This window comes from Numenius arquata, chromosome 10 (genome assembly GCF_964106895.1).
Source record: "Numenius arquata chromosome 10, bNumArq3.hap1.1, whole genome shotgun sequence".
Taxonomy (NCBI): domain Eukaryota; kingdom Metazoa; phylum Chordata; class Aves; order Charadriiformes; family Scolopacidae; genus Numenius; species Numenius arquata.
In genome coordinates, this window is record NC_133585.1 from 39,769,922 (window position 1) to 39,789,909 (window position 19,988).

General features: G+C 40.3%; 1 protein-coding gene across 12 annotated transcripts in view; it reads left to right on the plus strand.

The window, feature by feature from the left end:
• CAMK2D (calcium/calmodulin dependent protein kinase II delta) overlaps positions 1–19,988 on the plus strand; it is a 160,575-nt gene that overhangs the window by 96,783 nt on the left and 43,804 nt on the right. For 10 of the 12 annotated variants that reach the window (XM_074154318.1, XM_074154324.1, XM_074154316.1 and 7 more), the window contains exons 5-8: positions 5,096–5,161; positions 7,730–7,802; positions 13,692–13,794; positions 19,798–19,881. In XM_074154318.1, the coding sequence (XP_074010419.1) occupies positions 5,096–5,161; positions 7,730–7,802; positions 13,692–13,794; positions 19,798–19,881 (326 nt within the window). Of the gene's footprint in view, positions 1–5,095; positions 5,162–7,729; positions 7,803–8,743; positions 8,817–13,691; positions 13,795–19,797; positions 19,882–19,988 lie in introns of all 12 variants that reach the window. The other 2 variants (XM_074154320.1, XM_074154326.1) reach the window with 1 other exon arrangement.

Consider the following 19,988-nt stretch of genomic DNA (forward strand, 5'->3'; position numbering starts at 1 on the left):
GATGTATATATAATGTATCAGAAAGGCACTGAGAGCCATTTACTTCCCATTTTAACCGTGTGGGGAGAAAGCGTGGCAGCTGTTCACGTAGCATTGTAGCGCAGGACCAAAGTTGTTGGTGTGTTTTTCTTACGTTTTACCCTCTGCTTTACAATCTTCACTTCTATTGTGTATAGCCTACCTGGATATATTTGTAGATCTAACTATGCTGGTAGTTGCCTTCTAATTTAAGTATAGAGATTAGAATCTGTGTATGATTCCCACCTCACCCGAATGGTACGATGTATCAGTTTTTCATTATTTTAGCCTAGGGAAAAAAAAAAAAAAAACCACAGTTTAACAGAAGCCACAGTCAGACTACAGATAAGTCCACTATTTTAATTTCCTTCTGTGATTTGATTTCAGACATCAGCCTAAGTATTTCTGTTGATCAGCAAAAAATCCCCCAGGAGTTCTGATTTCAGCACACCTCTCCGTGTATTCGGCGCTCCTGCTGGTAACAGAGCAGTAGCACAGAGCCATGCGTTCTCCTAAGAGTTCATCACACTTTTGTTTCAGGCCATGTCTTTGCTGGGCAAGGAGAACCTTCTAACTAAGGATCTTTTCTATTTGTGTAGTTTGTATTTATGATAGATATCTCAGGTCCTTCCCTAGCCATTCTGTTTCATAACGGAAGGTACAGGAGGAAAAACTCTACCTAACAAAATGACATCTAACACAGAGTGGAATGCTTTGTAGCCCCTTTGGTATCAAACTGCACAGAGTATAAAGAAGTTTATAGGTATCTGCTCTGTTCTTTATTTATAAAATCAGTGAATAATGATCAGGTAAAGATCGCTAGAGGTTATCTGGTCTAATCCCCTTCCCGAACAAGGGCCAGTTGAATCAGGTTGCTCAGGGATTTGTCAAGGTTGGAACATCTTCAAGAATGGAAATTCCACAACCTCTTTGAGCAACAAGTGGAAGCAACAAAGGAAGAAAAATCTTTATATCTATTTAGTGTTTCCGGTGTTTCAGCTTGTCTTTTGCCTTTTGTGCTGTCTCTGCGTATCCACCCATTAGAGAGTTGTAGAAAGTCATGAGATCTCCCCTCAGCTTTCCCGTCTATTAAACCCAGTTAACTCAGCCTCTCCATGTGCCTCCAACTCTAACCATCTTGGTGGCCCTCTATTAGACACGATTCATTATGGCAGTGTTGTTCCTGTACCAGGAAGCCCAAAAAGGGACAGTACTTCAAGTGTGATCTCACAAGTGCCAAATGCAAGGAAAGAATCGCTTCCATCAACCAGCTGGCTGTCCTATATCGCCATGCATTTGACCTTTTTTTCTGGAAGGGTACATTGCTCGTGCATGCTCAGTGAGCAAAGGCCACTAACGCAGCTATAACAGTCTTTTCAATGGCTCAGAAGATGCAGATGACTTCTGGCCTCTCTCAGTCCCTGCGCTACCTTCCTTCATTATGGCCATTTACCCACCTTCTGAGAATTATTCCTGATGCATCCTTTGGAGTGACAGAGCATGGGAATTGTTGGCTGCTTGTTTGGTTGTCAGTGAAATTCACCTGCTCTGTGCTTGCTTTTCTTTTTTCATCGTTTAACAATGGTTATGAATGCCAAGCAAATGTTTAGTGTCAGCAAATAAGAATGCATATTCCCTTCTTTTCTCCGTGCTTGAGAAGAACAAACATCAGCTTGGTGTTCTCTCCCACTGAAACATGCTTTGATGACAAAAGCTTTTTCTTTTCATTTTTGGCTTGGATAAAAAATGAGTGTTTTAGGGAAGAATAAGATCAAAGGATGCTTTGTTTTTTCATTCATCACAAAGTGAGAATTATTCCTCTTTACCAGAAGTGTGGTAGATAAATATATATGCAAAAAGGAGGTATCAAAGACTGTCAAAATATGCATCAGTCAAACATTTTGTGTTACAGCAACCAAAGCCAGTTTCTTGAAGGTAGAAGGCAAAAAGAAAGAGAATACAAATTAGACAGCCAACTATTTTACCTCCTCCAGATTTTATTGCAGACTTCTGTACAAAATAGGATTCCATTACCTGAAAGTGATTACTTTCAAAGTCAGTAAGGTGTAAACTCAGAAAAAGGATGATGTAGCCCAAATAGAAATGGAAACATGAAAACAAAGTTCTTTAACTGGCCTTCTTGAAGAAAGGCGCTATGCTGCTGGTTGAGCAGCTAATTTCTGTCGTCATCTAATGTGACTGAATAACTGGGATCTACATTGTACTGTTAGTACAGCAATTTGCAAATGAATATTATGGTATTGGAGATTCCAAGTATCCTCACTTTTAATTGTTTAATCCTATTAAACTTAATTGTATTCAATAATAATTGTATTCATTGTAGTATAGATTTTTTTAGCATCTTGTAGCCCACACTAGCTTTTATGTTTGGCAATTTATTGAGAATATAATGTGTTATATGAAAATTCACTACATTCATGAACAGTAATGAAATATGAACATCAATCTCCCATATAGGAATTATTCCTGTTGGCATATCAGTAGGATCGAGGTTTGGGAAAGCAGGAATCAGACTAACTCGTGCATCCCGTCTGTTGAGGCTGTGTTCAGATGCTCTGGTTACGCTGCCCACTTGGGTACTCCACAATGTGTGCATTTTCAAGGCTTGCATCTGTTTTCAGCCGTTCAATACACCATCTGTATGTATGAAGATTTGCATTTAGCTGTGAAAGTACGCCAGTGTATTCCATAAAAGAGAAATGTTAAGAGTACAGTACAGGAAAGTCTTCCTACTTCCTTGAGTCCACTCTCTTGTTGATAGAGGCAGCCAGGTTTTACGATTTTATTTAAAAGCTCATCAATCATCATCTTAAAAACAGAGCACCTATCTCAGTTACTTTAACAAAACTGCTTAATTACACCAGTTTTCTGATTGTTAGAAAACTTCTCCTGATTTTAACCTTATATTTATTCACAGGTATTGTATGTTTATTTGTTATTGTACCAATATTGTCCCTTTCAACTCTCCTCTGTGGAGAGCACGGTTTATGCTCTTTGTCTTCAGGAATTATTTTCATCCATCTTAAACTTTGTTTTGCCAAGCTAGAGTAACTTTGCTTCTCTGAGAAGATATGATGAGTAAGTGAATGGATGGCATAGTGGCAATTTTCTGCTTATATTGCTGTTTCAATTCCCTTTTCTGAACGTGAGTGACCAGAACTGCATACAATATGAGGAGGGATTTTACTGCTGTATGTAAGGATATTGCTGTCATAGAATCATAGAATGGTTAGAGTTGGAAGGGACCTTAAAGATCATCGAGTTCCAACCCTCCTGCCATGGGCAGGGACACCTCCACTAGACCAGGTTGCTCAAAGCCCCATCCAGCCTGGCCTTAAACACTTCCAGGGATGGGGCATCCACAGCTTCTCTGAGCAACCTGTTCCAGTGCTTCACTACCCTTACAGTAAAGAATTTCCTCCTAATATCTAATCGAAATCTCCCCTCTTTCAGTTTAAAACCATTACCCCTTGTCCTGTCACTACATCTCCTGACAAAGAGTCCCTCTCCGGCTCTCCTGTAGGCTCCCTACAGATATTGAAAGGCTGCTATGAGGTCTCCCCAGAGCCTTCTCTTCTCCAGGCTGAACAACCCCAGCTCTCTCAGCCTGTCTTCATAGGTACTCCATCCCTCTGATCATCTTCATGGCCCTCCGCTGGACCCGTTCCAACAGGTCCATGTCCTTCCTGTGTTGAGGACTCCGAAGCTGGACACAGTATTCCAGGTCGGGTCTCACGAGCACAGAGTAGAGGGGTAGAATCACCTCCCGCGACCTGTTGGCCACACTTCTCTTGATGCAGCCCAGGATCCGGTTGGCTTTCTGGGCTGCCAGCGCAGGCTGCCGGCTCGTGTTGAGCTTCTCATCCACCAACACCCCCAAGTCCTTCTCCTCAGGGCTGCTCTCCAGCCATTCTCCGCCCAACCTGTATTTGTGCCTGGGATTGCCACGTCCCATGTGCAGGACCCTGCACTTGGCCTGGTTGAACTTCATGCGATTTGCACGAGCCCACCTCTCAAGCCTGTCCAGGTCCCTCTGGATGGCATCCCTTCCCTCCAGCGTGTTGACCGCGTCACCGAGCTTGGTGTTGTCAGCAAACTTGCTGAGGGTGCACTCTATCCCACTGTCCATGTCTCCGACAAAGATGTTGAACAGCACTGGTCCCAGTACCAACCCCTGAGGAACTCCACTCGTCACTGTCACCCTATTTCAAATGCAGTCCAAGGCTGTGGCAGTGTCCTGCTGGTGATTCATTGTGGACTGTTACCTTTGGGTTATAACAACACCATTCTATTTCGTTTTTAACCACTTCCTACTATTAAACCACTGGTTGTACAATGAAATCCTAAGTACAAAACCATGCGCAGTTGCTTCTGTTACTGGTCCCTTGGATCATACAGTTCTTTCCTCGTACTATTAATGCCTCTTAAATTAAGTGGCACTTTCACTAAACTATTCCTACTTTCTCAACAAAGATAACTGAAACTTTTCAAGGACAAAAATCTGCCATTAAACTGATTATGGTACTCTGCTTCTGCTGATACTCTCCTTCCAACTCAGTAACGCTCTTTCTAGCAAAAGTGCAAAAACCAAGCCACTCTGGCCCACGGATACACCTCTGCTGTGTTTTGACCTATTCTTAAAGACCCTTTTCCCTCTTTAGCATTATTGTGTTCTCCTTTCTTACATCTGTCTTACGTTGCAGTTCTCAATTTATCCTTCAGCCACAATTTTCCTTGTTGGTCAGTTCCTCTTATTCTTGTAGTTTTACTGCTTACTCTTGACATCCTTACCTGGTGTATGGCATCTTGCCCAATAAGCTGCTGCTCTCTGCTTTTGTTTTCTAGTTAGGATTGGTCTTCCATCACATCGTTTTTATTCATATAATGATTTGGCTGGACAAGCCTTTCCACTTCAGTTCCTTCATCCTTCTGGTCAAGACCTCTTGCATTTCTGTACAGATATTTCAGTTATTCCTCTCTGACTTCTCCCTGTCAAGTTAATTTAAGGTGTACATTTTCACTTCTGAAATCTTTCCCATCTTGCTTTTTCTGACAGAGTCACTGGAGGTGAATTGTTTGAAGATATAGTTGCAAGAGAATATTATAGTGAAGCAGATGCCAGGTAAGTAGTTTGTTTTTCTAATATTGTGTTTAATAATTGTAGGGTAGTTACTTAAATATCTCGTGGTGTTTGGCATCAGTTTCACTAGCCCAGCCTGGGAGACTCTAGGATTTCTGCTGGAGTTCTCCTAGACTTGGAAGGGCACAGTTTGGTGTTTTGAGCTCACGACTGTGTGGTGGAGAACTTGTATGAAGTCTTGATGTCTGCTGATCTGAAAAAACTGCAACTAGATCTCAGTATCTTAAAATCTTACCTGGTTTTCTCCTCTGCAAACTGGACATAACATTTCAGCTGTCTCATCTAGGGTTTCTTACATTTGCTGATCAAAATTTGAAATACATGTTGGTCTTGAAAGAGCTTCACATGAAGTATCATTTTTGTTCTCGGTCCAGAAGTACTAATTTCCTTTTCATATTTAAACATTTTTGTTGTTTCATCAATAAGCAATTACACTGTGCATCTCATAGTCTGAGCTCAAATTTGAAATCTGTAGCAATTTTCTGCAAGTGCTTGTTGAAAAACTTGAAGAATAAATTGACGATTATCATAATTTGCATGCTGACATAAAGTATCGGGACCATTTTTTCATCTCAGAATCTGTTTGCCCTCATATAATAATAAATCTTAAATATTTTAATGTAATTATGAATCTTAAACATTGTGGTCAATTACTTTAAAGAAAATACATTTTACCACTGCACTCTTCACAGTAAATTTGAAGAAGCCTCATATTTTTGTGTGTTCATAAGCACACACCACCATTGATACATATTTAGTACATGCAATTTTCACTTATTCCTTTAGATTTGGAATTAATGGGCAGATGACCAGAAACATTAAGTGTCCCTAACAACAGTGGTACAATAATAAAGAACAAACAAGAAGTTACTCTGAATATTAGGAAGCTTCCACTGTTTATTGCTCTTACTAATTTCTGTAGGATGGTAGAAACATCATTACTTTAAGCATTTCAATGTGGAACAACACATAGCAAAACACACTGTAGAAGCAAAAACAAAATTAGTAATTTAGGTGAGGTAGAAGGAGAGAAGCTGTGTTTAAAACATTTTTTAATGATTTTTTGCCTGCTGTGATTTAAGCAAAATTTCTACTATTGATGCCAAAGGCCAGCATATGGTGTCATTGTGTGTTTTTAAGATACTTGTGATTTAAAAGGAAAAATTGCAATGATTTTTTTCTGTTCTAGAATTATGACATATTGGAAGGGGCTATGCATATATATAGAGAGAGGATATATATATGCATTGTATATATTCAGTAAAAACTTGACCAAATAAGTGAAATATCTGGTTATCATGCATCTCTGTATTTTTATATATTTATATATATATTCATGTGCGTGTGTATATATATATATCTATATATATAGTGCCTGTGTGTGTGTATCCCTATAGAAGTAGTTAACAGACTTTATAGCTGCATATCCTGGGACTGTAATACTGGTCTGCTCCTGCAAGCCCTTACTGACGCAAGTAGTCGTTACTCGTACAAGCAGTCCAGTTCCATGAGTTGTGAACTACTCGCATAAGAAAGGGTTTTCAGGCTTGGGCTCCAGTTACTGATTTATGACCATTCCTTCTGAATTCCATGGTCAAAATGTTCTGGATGAGCAGTATCATATCCTTGGCCCTTGACTTCTATGTATTTTGCACAGTCACTGACTTCTGCCACAAGGATATTTAAAAAAAAAAAAAAAAAAAGTTACAAGATCTCTTGGTGCTCAAAAACATGTAAAAAAGTTCCAGTGCTCTAAAAGATGAATATTTTAGTTGTGCTTTTTGGCATCGTAGGCTGGCTAAAACTTGCAAACCCAGGCATGGAAAAATAGGTGCTAATTGAATTATTTAAAGCACCGAAATAAAACATTTTCTACATTTTTAATGTGGATTTTCATTTCGTGAGTTACTGCTAGTTAAACTAGTCCATAACGGTATTTTAAATGAAAATGCATGCCGCCTTCTTGAATTAGTTGGCCTTATTCTATTAATAGTTTTTAAGAAACTATTAGATTCAAAATGAGAAATGTTTTGCTTTTCCTTAGCTTTTGACTTTTTTTGTTTCATTTGTTCTCTGTATATCATTTCATTTCGGAGCATTTTCTTGTTTCAGCACTTGTTATAATGTTAACTTCACTGTAAAAATTAAAAAAAAAAAAACAAACAAACCAAAACATGTCACTAATTGTATTATTGCCTCCACTTTTCCTATAGCAGTTTTTAGAAACTGGAAGAAGCTTCCATACTGCTGAATGAAAATGCAGTCTAATGATTCTGTCTCATAGATGTCACATGTTCCATGTTAAATGTCTTTTTTGGTTTGGTTTTGGTTTATTGTTTTGCTTTGGTTTTTGGATGTGTTAGAGCTGGAAATACCTCTATATTCAACATTGTTTTGTTCCAGTTCAATGTGCAATCAAGACTTGTGAGGAGGTGTAAGATTGGTTTTGTTCTTTATATTATTTTTTTAAGTTTTATTTTATTTCGTATTTAATGTGATTATGTACCTTTAAAATGTTCTCCCTTCCATTCTGCCCTTGTATCTTTGCAGTCATTGTATACAGCAGATTCTAGAAAGTGTTAATCATTGTCATCTAAATGGCATAGTTCACAGAGACCTGAAGGTCAGTATCTGGTGCCCATCAATTGGATATAAGAGTTTTGGGGATTTTTTTTTCTGCTGGGTAGGGGCAGAGGGTGGGTTGTCTGCGCTGTTCCCTTGCCTTATCCTACTCACCCTCAAAAACAACTTTTAAGACGAACAAAATAATGCATGACGCCTCTTTCCAGTTTGCAAGTCTACAGGCCTAATATACATCATGGCAAAAGGGGGAATGGTTGCCAAAAAAACTGTCTCCTTGCAAGGTGCTGGATTTATCCCATGCTGTCGAACGTGTCTGGTGTTCTCTTAACGGCTGTCCATGTATCGCTGTGTACGCACATGGAGGTGAACTTTGGCTGTGATGTATGTCAGCTTGCAGATTTAAACGCCACTTCTGTTCTGAGACCCTGGGCTGCAGTCGCAGAACAAACCGGTCGCACACTGCTGCGTTAGAGTATGGCGAACCCTCAGGCAAGTGATGCTAATTGCCGGCTAAATTGGACGGCGAGAAGTTAATCATTTACCTAAAACACCTCACTTGGAGTGGGGTGGTTTTCTTTGTTACCTCGGTGGATGCTACAATTTCTGACACCTCTGTGTAAAGGAGGAAAAAGTACAGAGGATGCCAAATATTTAATACGACCCCATTGACGAATTATTGGCAAAATTCGTATGCTTTTCCAACAAAAAAAGAAAAAAAAATTAAAAAAAATAATGATACCAAATCAAAACCCCCCAAAAAAAGCAGGTCTCCGAGGTGGGGTCCCTCAGCCTGAGGCCGTCGTGCTCTGAGCGGCGCGGGGCGGCGCGGGGCGGGAGCGTGGTGTGGGATGCGCAGTGCCCACCCGGCCCCGGTCCCTGCCACCGCCCCCGGCCCCACCACCGGCCCCGCGCCGGGCTGCGGGCGTGCGGGCGGGCAGCGCACGCTGGGCACTAACCCGCGCCCCTGGTCTTTGCATGCAGTCATTGCATTCAGCAGATCCTGGAGGCTGTGCTCCACTGCCATCAGATGGGCGTAGTCCATCGCGACCTCAAGGTGAGTGTGCTGCTGCCCCACCGAGCCCTCCCCGGCCACAGCGGAGAGCAGCAAACCCTAGCCAAACAGAGCCTTCACCAGTGGGAATGTAAATGCTTTTGCTTGTTTCCTTTTTTTTCCTTTTTTCTTTTTTTTGTCCCCGCTTTTTCCTCTTTTTTTCCCCTTTTTTTCCTCTTTTCTCCCCTTTTTTTTTTTTTCCTTTTTTATTTTTTTTTTTAATTTTGTTTCACCTATGCACAAGAACAAACCGCTAGCATTCACTGGAGAAAATCTGCTACAGGCTTGGCAATACCTTGTTGTCCAGCCACCAGAGTCTGCTGGCACCACTTGTCATAGAATCATAGAATCATCTGGGTCGGAAGAGACTTTTGAGATCACCAAGTTCATAGAATCATTCCGATTGGAAGAGACCTTTAAGATCATCAAGTCCAACCGTTGTCAGCTCCAGGGAGAACAGGAGTTGCTTTTCAAGCATTCGGTGTATTCGTTGAATACACGCTCTTCCTCTCTGTCATACAGAGCTTTTGGGGCAGGGTGTGGGGGGAACTTTCCATCTCTCACCAGTGTAACTTGGAGTGCTTCTGGGAAGCACGCTAGTGTTCCTGTGTCACGCATTTGAGTGACAGAAGGCCAGCTGCTGTGAGTTAAGACCTCTCTCTCCTCCAGATGATGGCTGGGCTACAGAACGTCTTTAGAAAGCGGGAACTTCTACAGTGTTCTCACCATGGTCACCAGGAGTCAAGTTTCTTCTGGACAAACGGTAGCATTGGGATAGACACTTCAGAAAGCAAATTCTTGTATTGAGAAAAGTATTACCTCATTCTTAACTGTATCGATATATCCAAATGGCAGAAACCCTCTCTGCATTGAAAGCACGTTGGCATGGAAAGAAACAAGGGAAGATAATTTTCTTTTACTAGAAAGCTCAGAGAGAGCTCTGTCTCAAAGCTAGTAGTAAATTAGCCTTGTGAATAAGTGAGAGGACTTAATCTGGGCACTTGGGCTTCAAGATCCTGAAGTAAAAGACAATTGTTTATTTAGAAATGGAAGTGCGCTGTCTGAAATCCCAGGTCCTTTACAAAGGCAGAGAAAAAATGGCATGTGGGCTAAGGCAGTGAGACACGCTAATTCCTTCTGGCACAGCTTCTTTGTCTCTTATTTGCCATTCTGCATGAGTTATGGGGAGCAGGAATTTCCTCTCAGGACAGGAGTTCTCTTGTGGTTATCATTAGTAATAATGTTGGAATCAGAATGCCGTCATCTGGCTTGCTGTCCTTCACTCTGAAACAAACAAGTGTTATTGTCTGAATTTATAAAGTCTCTGTTATTGACCTATAGGGAACATAAAGGGTTATGTTCTGAAAGCTCAGAGAGCATGATGGATTTCAAAGACACATACCCAAAATTCTGTACCCATTTTGCGCTTCTGGATTTTCCCCTGTCACGGTTGCACAACAGGAGACTGACAAGTCTCTATCAAACCCATAAATCTTGCGTGGCAGCCGGATGACATGGAACAAGTTTAAATGAAACGATGTCAGATTTGTCCAGCTGCTCCAGTGATTCCTGTCCTCACTGTACATGCCATACTGTGCTTCTAGCATGAAAAGGAATTGAAAAGAGGGATTGTAGCCATGTAAGCTGATAGAATAAGGAATGCTTTCTAGGACTTTCCATACATTCATGCAAAACAACTTTTTCTTTGGAAGTGCATTCAATCCAGCTGTCCCCTGCTCCAAACCATGTGTGGATTTCTTACCCTGGCAAATCCAGGAAGAATTGGAAAAACAGTGTGAGGAAAAAACTTGTCTGCCAAGCTGTAGTACCCAGCTTCATTTCTGAAAGTGAAAACTTCTGGGAGCAGAAAATCATCCTTCTTCAGTTACTACTTTGTGGCAAAAGAAAAAAGACCCCAAGAGTGAAATGAAAGACTGTGGTGAAATCCCAGCAGAACTTTCAGAACTGAAAAGAAGCTGCCGATGCCCACAACCAGAACTACAAGATGCGTAGAAGAAGGTTGTGGCCTGGCATGGATCGTTCAGCTGCAAAACTTAATGGATTTTTCTTTCCAATAACTCAGACCATAATTTGATGGCATGTTTGGGGGGCGGGGGGGAGGGCAACAAGAGGAGGAGATTTTGGACAATCTCATCTCATTTAACTTTCCTTTTGGCATAATTTAGTAGCAAGCAGAGAAGAGCTTTTGCAGCCTCTTTTGACCTGCAGAAGTGCTTGTTGCTGCTCTGTTTGTAATCCTTGGTATAAGTCAGAGTGGTGGCAGGTCCTAGATCCAGAAAAAATTAACCTGTTAGTGGTAGTGTGGCTTTAACAGATGGTAAAAGTGCACTTCCCTGTAGGCGTTCCAGTTCTTGGCAGTCAGCAGCATTGCTGGTTTTGTGAAACTCTATGAATATGATCCTCTTTCATTCCCCCCAAAAAGCAGATGCTCTAGTTATATTCAAGGAAAAATGCACAGAGGCACAAATACTTGAGCTCCAAGAATTCAAGACCTTTGGAAAAATAAGGCATAAATCATGTTAATTTATTTGTGAGTAATTTTAGTAGTTAACACTGCCATTCTACATGCTTGGCTGCAGCCAGGCTACTGGTGACACAAGGTGACACTACTGAATCCAAAGTACGAGTCCTGAGTGGCCTGCGCTGGGCAGTTAATGTTTTCCAAGTAATTGCAGTCGTTCTAAGTTAATGCACGGTAATTACCTAGTATGCCTCTCGTCAGCCTGAAATGACAGCTGTATGTTGTTTAAGCGCATAGTCCCACGCAACATTGCCCAAAAGGCTGGTGGTGTCTTTACCATAGGAGTAAATCAGGAAATCTACTTCAGCTTCTGTTGAAACATATTCACCTATACAACGATATTTCTGCAGAGCACTTTGATTGGCGGAGTAAAGACGAGTAATGGAATTTAAAAAAAAAAAAAAAACCCAAAGGGAAAAAAAAACCAGCCAAAAAACCCAGCAGCAGAAACCACAAACCTACTATTTTGAATGGAATCACGTGTTGTGAAATGGTATGCACTTAGTAGGTTAGAGCTTGTGTTTCCACCAAGAGGGTGAGGCATTTCACTGCTTCTGGCTTGCTGAAGGTCACAACCAAATGGGATCATCCATTGCTTTAAGAGGTTTATGTAAGAACTGAATTCCAGGAAGTAATTACTGTAAACTTCTCTCACTCTGATAGGAAACCTTCAAGAACTATGTGACTGTATGTTGAAATTAGTGTAGTGAAATTGATAAGCATTGTGACATTGCTTAAATCAGTGTTGGTGAACCTGGAGAAGAGTCTTCAGTTATTCAGTTAGTGTTTGATATGAAGTGGTTACTGATACTTTAAGTGAATATAAAGATTATGTTTTCTTCTACAATCAATCTTATACAATATCAGTTTTTAAAAACGTGGAAATAGAAGATTCATCAAGTAACTACTGATTAAAGGTTTTTAATACTGTCGTTTCTACGACATAGCAACAAAGGGATGAGTGAGAGAATGGGGTTTGTAAACTGCTGAAAAAATGTTCCTTTACAGTTTGGTGAGAGGGAAGAAAAAACACCTTTAGACTAAAGAGTTTGTCAGAGCCCATTGTGTTGTTAATTAATAGAAATGTCACAGTGGTGGAGGTCTTAATTAGGCTCAAGCATATTTTGCTGGATAGTTGACAGATGTATTAAAGATAGCCTTTGCTGAAAGAAGCTTATGATCTTAATTGTTTCCAAGCTCAGTACCTGCATGGGATTAACTGTAATCACATAAATAGTCCCTTGGAAACCTATATGATTGCTGCTGGGCTTAAAAGGAGATAGGCATTTAAGAGTTTGCAGGGTTGGGTTCACAATGCCAGACTGGAAATAGCAAATTCCCTTGGCATAGATCACTCCAAAAATTGCTTCTGGAAGAGTCACAGCAATACCCTCAGAAGTGAGGTTTTGTTATTATGTAAATGTAGAACAAAACCTTTTTTAAAAATAATGGAGGTAGAGAAGAAAGAAATGGCAAGAAAATACTTTAGAGGTCACAGTTCTCTAAAATAATCTGTTGAATTCTACAGTATTTTGTAAGTTGTATTTAAAGAAAAAGTTAAGATTCATAGAATAAAGTTGCCATTGGACAATTTGCATTCGATGTATTTGCTAAATGAAGTTAAGAGGATACATTATGAGAAGTAGAATGGAAACCATTATTAGTTCAAATCCTTTACTTTCAATTGTGTGAGTGTGTTGTAGCATTTGATTTCAGATGTGACCAACGTACCCTAAAAAAAAAAAAGCCAAAGTGGGAACTTCTGCAAACTTACATTGCTTTTTGTAATCGGTTCTCTGCAGGCACAAACGTGGGCATGCTGAAAGATTTGCAATGTAAATACACCTGCCCTCTAAATACAAATATAATAATATGTCTGTTATTGTTAAGCTGTCATGCAAAACATATTTATGTTTGACAGTTACAGCTGCCTAATCCTGCAAACTGCATAGGTTAGACTAGAAATCAAAGAATATGTGTCTTTGGGAGGTTTTCTGCAGCATTTTTCCGGTAGCGAGCTCTTGGGAGTCTCTGAATTGTCCTATCACACAAAGAGGTGTCACAGTTCCATATGATCTAGTAGATCTGCACGCTGTCCTTAGTCTTGCTGTCAGGAGATCATGAAGGCTGTTTACAGGCCTGGTCCTTCTTTCCAAGTAGGAATGAAAAATTCATTTTTTGCAATTTCATGGAGAAAACGCATGGGTTTTTTTCTCTTTTTCACTTCTCAAAGTATTTGTTCTTTTCCAGACTACCATAACTAAAAAAAGTGAAAACCTCTCTGAAATATATTTACTTATCTTTTCATCTCGATTTTTTTCTCTCTCTGAATAAAGCCTGAGAACTTACTTTTAGCTAGCAAATCCAAGGGAGCAGCAGTAAAACTGGCGGACTTTGGATTGGCTATAGAAGTCCAAGGAGAACAACAGGCTTGGTTTGGTAAGTAAATATTTGGATTTTTTTCTCACCGTTTATTCAGCATAGCCGTTAAGCCTCCCAAACCGCCCAGCTCTCACCCTAGGGTAAAACATGCAGCTGTGTGACTATTGGATGTGTAGCTTTAAGGGGCATTTTGTTCATAGTTCAGTCTCCACAGCTGACTACACTTCAGACTTTTTTCTCCAGGAAGAATGTTATCTGTAATTCTCACCAAATTAAACAGAGCTTGGCAGCAGACCTTATTTGTTTAAACACCAAAAAAAAAAAAAATAATCCCCCAAGACTTCAAAAGTGGCCTGTGGCTACACTTCCAAATCTCAGAGCTCCCTTAGACAAGAAGTGGCTCTGCCTCATAGCCGCCTCTTCGCTTGCAAAGGTAAATCACTTTACCAAATGACATAAAATAAATTGGCAAAAGTGTCTTCTATTGGCACAGCTGTGCTAATACTGGGGATTTTGCCAGCACAGCAGCACTGGTACAGGGTGTGATGGAGGGAGAGGATTTTTAAATTCATGCTTCTAGTAAAGGTAGCTTTACAAATGTCCCTTTTGCAGTGCTGTTGACATTTCTTGACCCTGAAACTTCAGTTTCCTGATTCCTGGCTTCCCCTAGCTTTGTCAGCCTGTAAGTTTGACATGGGTGCACGCAAGCCCCATCTTTCCCACTGTCCCCTGTGTATCTAGCGGAAGGAAATATGGGTGTAGAGCCTGGGAGGGAGACGGGTGGTTTGTGCTCAGGTGACTGAGGAGTAAGACTATAGGATTAATAATACTTTAATTAATAATAATACTGCTGAGTCTGTCTGTCCAGTCATCAAAACGTTTTGTCTGAACAGTTGTCTGTCAGCTGGAAATACCTGAAAATTTAATGAAGCACTTTGGAATGTGACTTCAACGAAAAAAAATGGGGCTTGAGTGCCTGAGGCTGTAGACAATCATCCACATCCAGATCTTCTTGTGACAGTACAAGTTATCTATCCCAGCTCTTTATATTGCTGTCCTAGGGCTGACTGCCCCTTCAACCTGCAAGTAAAACTGTTCATAAAACAGTTCTTTGTCCCAGTGAGGTCAAAATCAGCTGGCTTATTAAAAATGTACATCTGTTAATTTATTAAGCAGCTGACATAGTCGATCCTGGAGAGCATAAACCCAGGAAAGTAAAGGGTGGTTAAAAGCATCTGGAACCTTGCACAATAGTGTGGGAAGGGTTGTCTATCCACAGCTTACAAACATCTTCTGAGGGAGGGACTGGAGTTTCTCAGCCGCTTCAGTGATTTTGAAAACACTATCTTCATCTGGAAGGGATCAAGACTATGCTTGCTTGATGGTGAAGGTGACAAAGATGTATGGGAGTGTGGAAGAAAACTCCGTGCGTGGATATGTGACCACAAGAAGAAAGCAAGTTCTGTGCTTCAGACCTCATGAAACATTGGAAAGCGAGCTCTTGGTAGTGGCAATTGGTGGTGCAAACCAGGATTGATACCTGGAATGTATCTTAGCATCCTGTATGATGCTTCACTTAAGGTTGTGAGAAGAGAATGGGGGGTAGTGTGTTAAATATTGTGCACTTCTCTCTAGTTCCACTGAAGTATTCCTCTTTTTTCTTAATTTAAAAAAAAAAAAAATGCTAATTGCAGATTGTTTGTTACATTGACAGATGCCCAAAGGAAAATGGTGAAAAAGATTTAATACTGGTCATTTTAAATAATGGGACATGTACAAACATTATGCATCTATCTTGCATACCCCCCTCTTGGAATAGATGTGATACACAGGACAAAATTTATTGTAAATGCCAGGAGGAAAAAATACAGAATAAAATATTTATAGCAGCTACCTATTCTCTCTTACAGCAGCTAGAAAGTGCAGTTTAAAATTGAACAAAGTGATTGTGAGCTTGCTGTCAAAGCTTAGGATAAAAGCACAAAGGATTTTGTGCAGGCAGTGGGTTGAGAGATTTGAGTGTTTGAAATCTAGGATATAACTACGTGGGGATGCACAGTCAGTACCATTGGACATATGTTGGTAGCTTTATAAGCTAGCCTGTTGTTTTAAATCCCGGCCTTTATATAAATGGATTTCAGTAATCCACAAAAGACAGAGGAGATTGCTCTTGCACATTAACAAGTAGACCAGTACAAAAGGAGTGGAATGGGCATAAGGCAAAACATAAGTGGTATGTTATAATGACAAGAACATCAGGTAAACAGGAAGCATCTCAAGAAAAAAAATCAGCAGAATGAACTTGACTTCAGGGATATTTTCTCTAGATAATACATCTGTATGGATGCACAGGAGGTTGCAGTTCCGTGTAAAATCTTGCGCTTTATTTTTTGGTCATCTGGTTCTTGTGAAGTGCTTGGTTTAGACTTCTAGCATCATGAGGACTGCCATGCTGAACTTGGTAGAAAGAAAATTGAGCAGAACATCTTCAAAATATATATGTAAGGAAGAGGAAGTGGCAGCAAGGTAACAGAAAGAAAGTAGTCTAATATGGCTCTTTTTTTAAAATGTGTGATACTCAATAAGACTAGTGGGTTCTGTACCTTTTCTGGAACTTCCTCTGCAAAACCTTTCCATAATCATCTGAGTGCCTGCCTTCATCTTCTTACGCCTGCTTTAACAAGGCAAAACATCAGCTCATCTGCTCGACATTTTGAACTTTTTCTTGCTTCATTCCAGGTGATTTTTCTGCTTTTCACTGGATTCTGCAGCACTTAGTGACTCATGGCGTGCTCTGATTCTAATTATAGCTCTGCATCAGTATGTTTTTCTTTTCTTTTTTTCTTTTTTTTGGGTGTAGTCCTCTGGTGTGATGGTGCCTTTTCTGCTTAAACCCATGGCTACGCCTCAGCAGGGGAACTGGCTAGAGCTCTGTGTGGTTGGATGCAACGGAATACTTTCCTGGTTTGTGGTTTTGTAAAACAAACCTGTTCCTTGCCTGTTTGTAGAAAGCGTTGGAGGGTTCAGTTGAAGCACCCCACCCTGCTGGCAGGTGTTTAATGTACTGGGAAAGTGGCAGGTGAGTCACTGCCCCTGGTTGAAGTCAGTGGAAGGACAGCAGTTAACTCACTGGTAGCTAGATTTAGCCCTAGTTGCACCTCATCTTAAGTCCAGCCCTTCAACTAGGACTAAAATACACACCACCAAAGTCATTTGAGTAGCTTCTGAATGAGTTTGCTCGTTGCATTAAATTGTAAATGTACAGGTAGTCTTTTGGATCCAGCCATGCAGGAAGAGAAGGCTGCCCTGCCCTTACTCTCAGCTGCTTGCTCGTGCCCCTTGTTGCCACCTTCTCCCTATCTTCTCACCAAACTGTTCCTTTGAATTTTCATTCTTGAGTTGAAGGTAGGTGTGTTAGCAAAAATACACAATTTACACTTTTTAACATGGTTTATTCTGTCATTTTATTTTTGAATCCTTGCATGAGTGGTGCTGAGAGGCTGTAAGGCCAGCGGGGAGGTGGTGAAAGCACAGGGCAGATCTTAGAGCAGTAATCTCTTCTGCTGTGTGTTTAAGATGCATCTCTCACTGTTAATTTAAGTTTAAGTTGTGTGATTATAGTTAACCTTCAATCCAGGTTTGACTCAAAAAACATGCTCACCATTTATGAAGTTAAGTATGTATGTATGTAATCTTTGCATAAGAGGGTTTTGAGTCTGTAGGCTATCTAGGCTGAGTAACACACCATCTCCTGCATCCAGGCACCACTGAACACAACAAAGTTGAGTTCAAAGTTAAGATTTGTCTTGGGCCTCTGGATACTTATTTACATCATACGAGTACAAGGTGATGCTGTCTTTTCTAGACAGTGCACAGTCACAAACAGTTTCCAGCTTTGTGAGTTGTTTTAGCTAAAGTAATTACTCCTGTTAGCAATAGTTTTCTGAAAAGTCCAGGCTCATATTGAGATCCCTCCAACCGATTAGAGAATTACCTGATAGATAACAGTTAACTATTTCGGTACGTTTTTCTCTTTTTCACTGAAGTCACGACTGTGTACTCTTCTGTGTTTGCTTCTTTAAACAACTTCAGAATATGTACTAAAACCATACCAATTATTTCTGTTTAGATCCATTCTGTATCTTCATCAAGAGATAAAGTTAGCTAAGTACTATACTTACTTTTGCTTCAAAGTTTTTTTGCAAGTGATTCATAGTAATGTATGTGGAGCTATGGTAAGTTTGAAAGTTGAGGCAACTTTACTTTCCCTTTAAAATGAATAAAAATATTAATACAGAGCACTACAGCCAAGAAGAGATACGAAACCACTCTATTTAAAGCTACTTAAAAAATATTTTTTTTCAGCTTCTCAAAGGAGCTTAAGATGTGTTTCCTGTATGATAGTACTTTTTAACAATTCATAGCTCTCGTATCAGGAGACTGCAAAAAACAAGCTTATTTTTCATGAAAATATTTTAGCTATATTCTCAGCAGAGTATACAGAATGTGTTCCTTCATTTCCTCCTCCCACCCTAAAGTGATCGCCAGCTGTGGGGCAAAAGCTTCCTTTTTCTGTAGCTGTACACTTTATACATTATCACCGTCTCTCATGAGTTCTGTGGAATCCAGTGTGGTATTTCAGAAATGACATGTGGTCCTTCCTGAAAGCCACCCAATTCTCACCTTTCGAGAATTCCCAAGCATGTATTTTAGGCGAAGATGCTTGAAAGAACAGCCGTACTAACTGAAATGGTACAGAATGTTATTGGTCATTAAGTTTTTATCATTTACAGGGTCCTAAGAAAGTCTACGTTTATACCTACATTTTGCATTTCTCTTAAGAGAAAGCAGCACTTCTGGTAATGAATAAAGAATGAAGAACATACAAATTTTAAAGGCTAGGTTACTTAAGAGATGCTTTTTGAAAGGAGGTTTCCAGAAGCGGAATGACTTCACGGAAATGAGTTTTGCAGTGGAAAGATTGTGCAAAATACAAACAGCAAAGGCTGTACAAAGGCTGAGCCCTAAGCTGGTGGTCTTCATATTAAGTACTAGCCAGTCGTGCTCTAGTGAAGGCTAATCCTGAACATCTCTGAATGCTTACTTTGCCATCACCTGGCATTGGCTGAATTGAGTTTCCTCTTCTATGTGAAGAAATTTGAGCAGTGTTTTTACTATTTTTTCTTCTAAATGAGTGATCTCTCCATACGTAAGCTTTTCTTAAATCTAACCCTACATGTTGTTCACTCAGACATCTACCCTCCTGTAAGACTGAATAGGGGTCCTTAAATGCTCCTTATAGTTAGGATACTGTAGGTTAGCTGCCCCTGTGTTTTGTTAATTAGCTCCCCGTAAATGTGAGTGGAAGTACTCTGTGCATGGTAACTGTCCTCACAGCTGACAGCTGATGGACTCCCAGAAATCCCATGCAAGTCACGTTTACAGTCTTCATTTTTATAGTGTGGGACTATTTTAAAATAGCCTAAATTAGGGTAATGATTAAAAAAAAGCCCCAGTAACAGCCTTTGGCATGCATCATGTGCATTTTCTGCCTTTCAATTAGTATCTTGAAGCGTGATCACTCAGTTAATGTTTCCCATGCTCCCCCTACTCTTCCAACCTTTTTAACCTTGACTCTGAGCCAAATGTAGTTGCCCTCACTACTGCTGTTTCGCTACAGCTTACAGTAATGCAGAAGTCAGGAAAGAAATTTCATCGGGTATCTTGCAGTCTTTCTGGAAACCTTCCCCTGTTTCACCGTCACCAGATCCCTGACCCCACTTGTGAATCTGGAGCGCTGGTGTAGATGGGTAACCAGCGGCTTTGTGCTGTCCTCTCGATTCTTCCAGACGTGGTGGCAGAAAGGGATGTGCCAAGTCTGCATAAGCTTTCCCGTTACTGTTAGTTCTAGGTGATTTCACCATAAAAAGAAAAGTTCAACATGAAGCGATTTAGTGGTCAGTGGCTTGGGAAATAACGTCTTGTGGGCTGAGATGAGAGTTACTTGATTTTTGTGGAGCACGTACAGCTTTTGAGACCAGTTGCTTTGCCTTTTGACAGGCTTTGCTGGGACTCCAGGATACCTTTCTCCAGAGGTGTTACGAAAAGATCCGTATGGAAAACCTGTGGATATGTGGGCATGCGGTAAGAAATTATTCTGAAAGACAGTGTCAGTCCACCGTAAAGTATTTTGAAGGAGAGAGCAGATATCCAGAATACATTACATTCTGCATCAGATAATATATATTTGG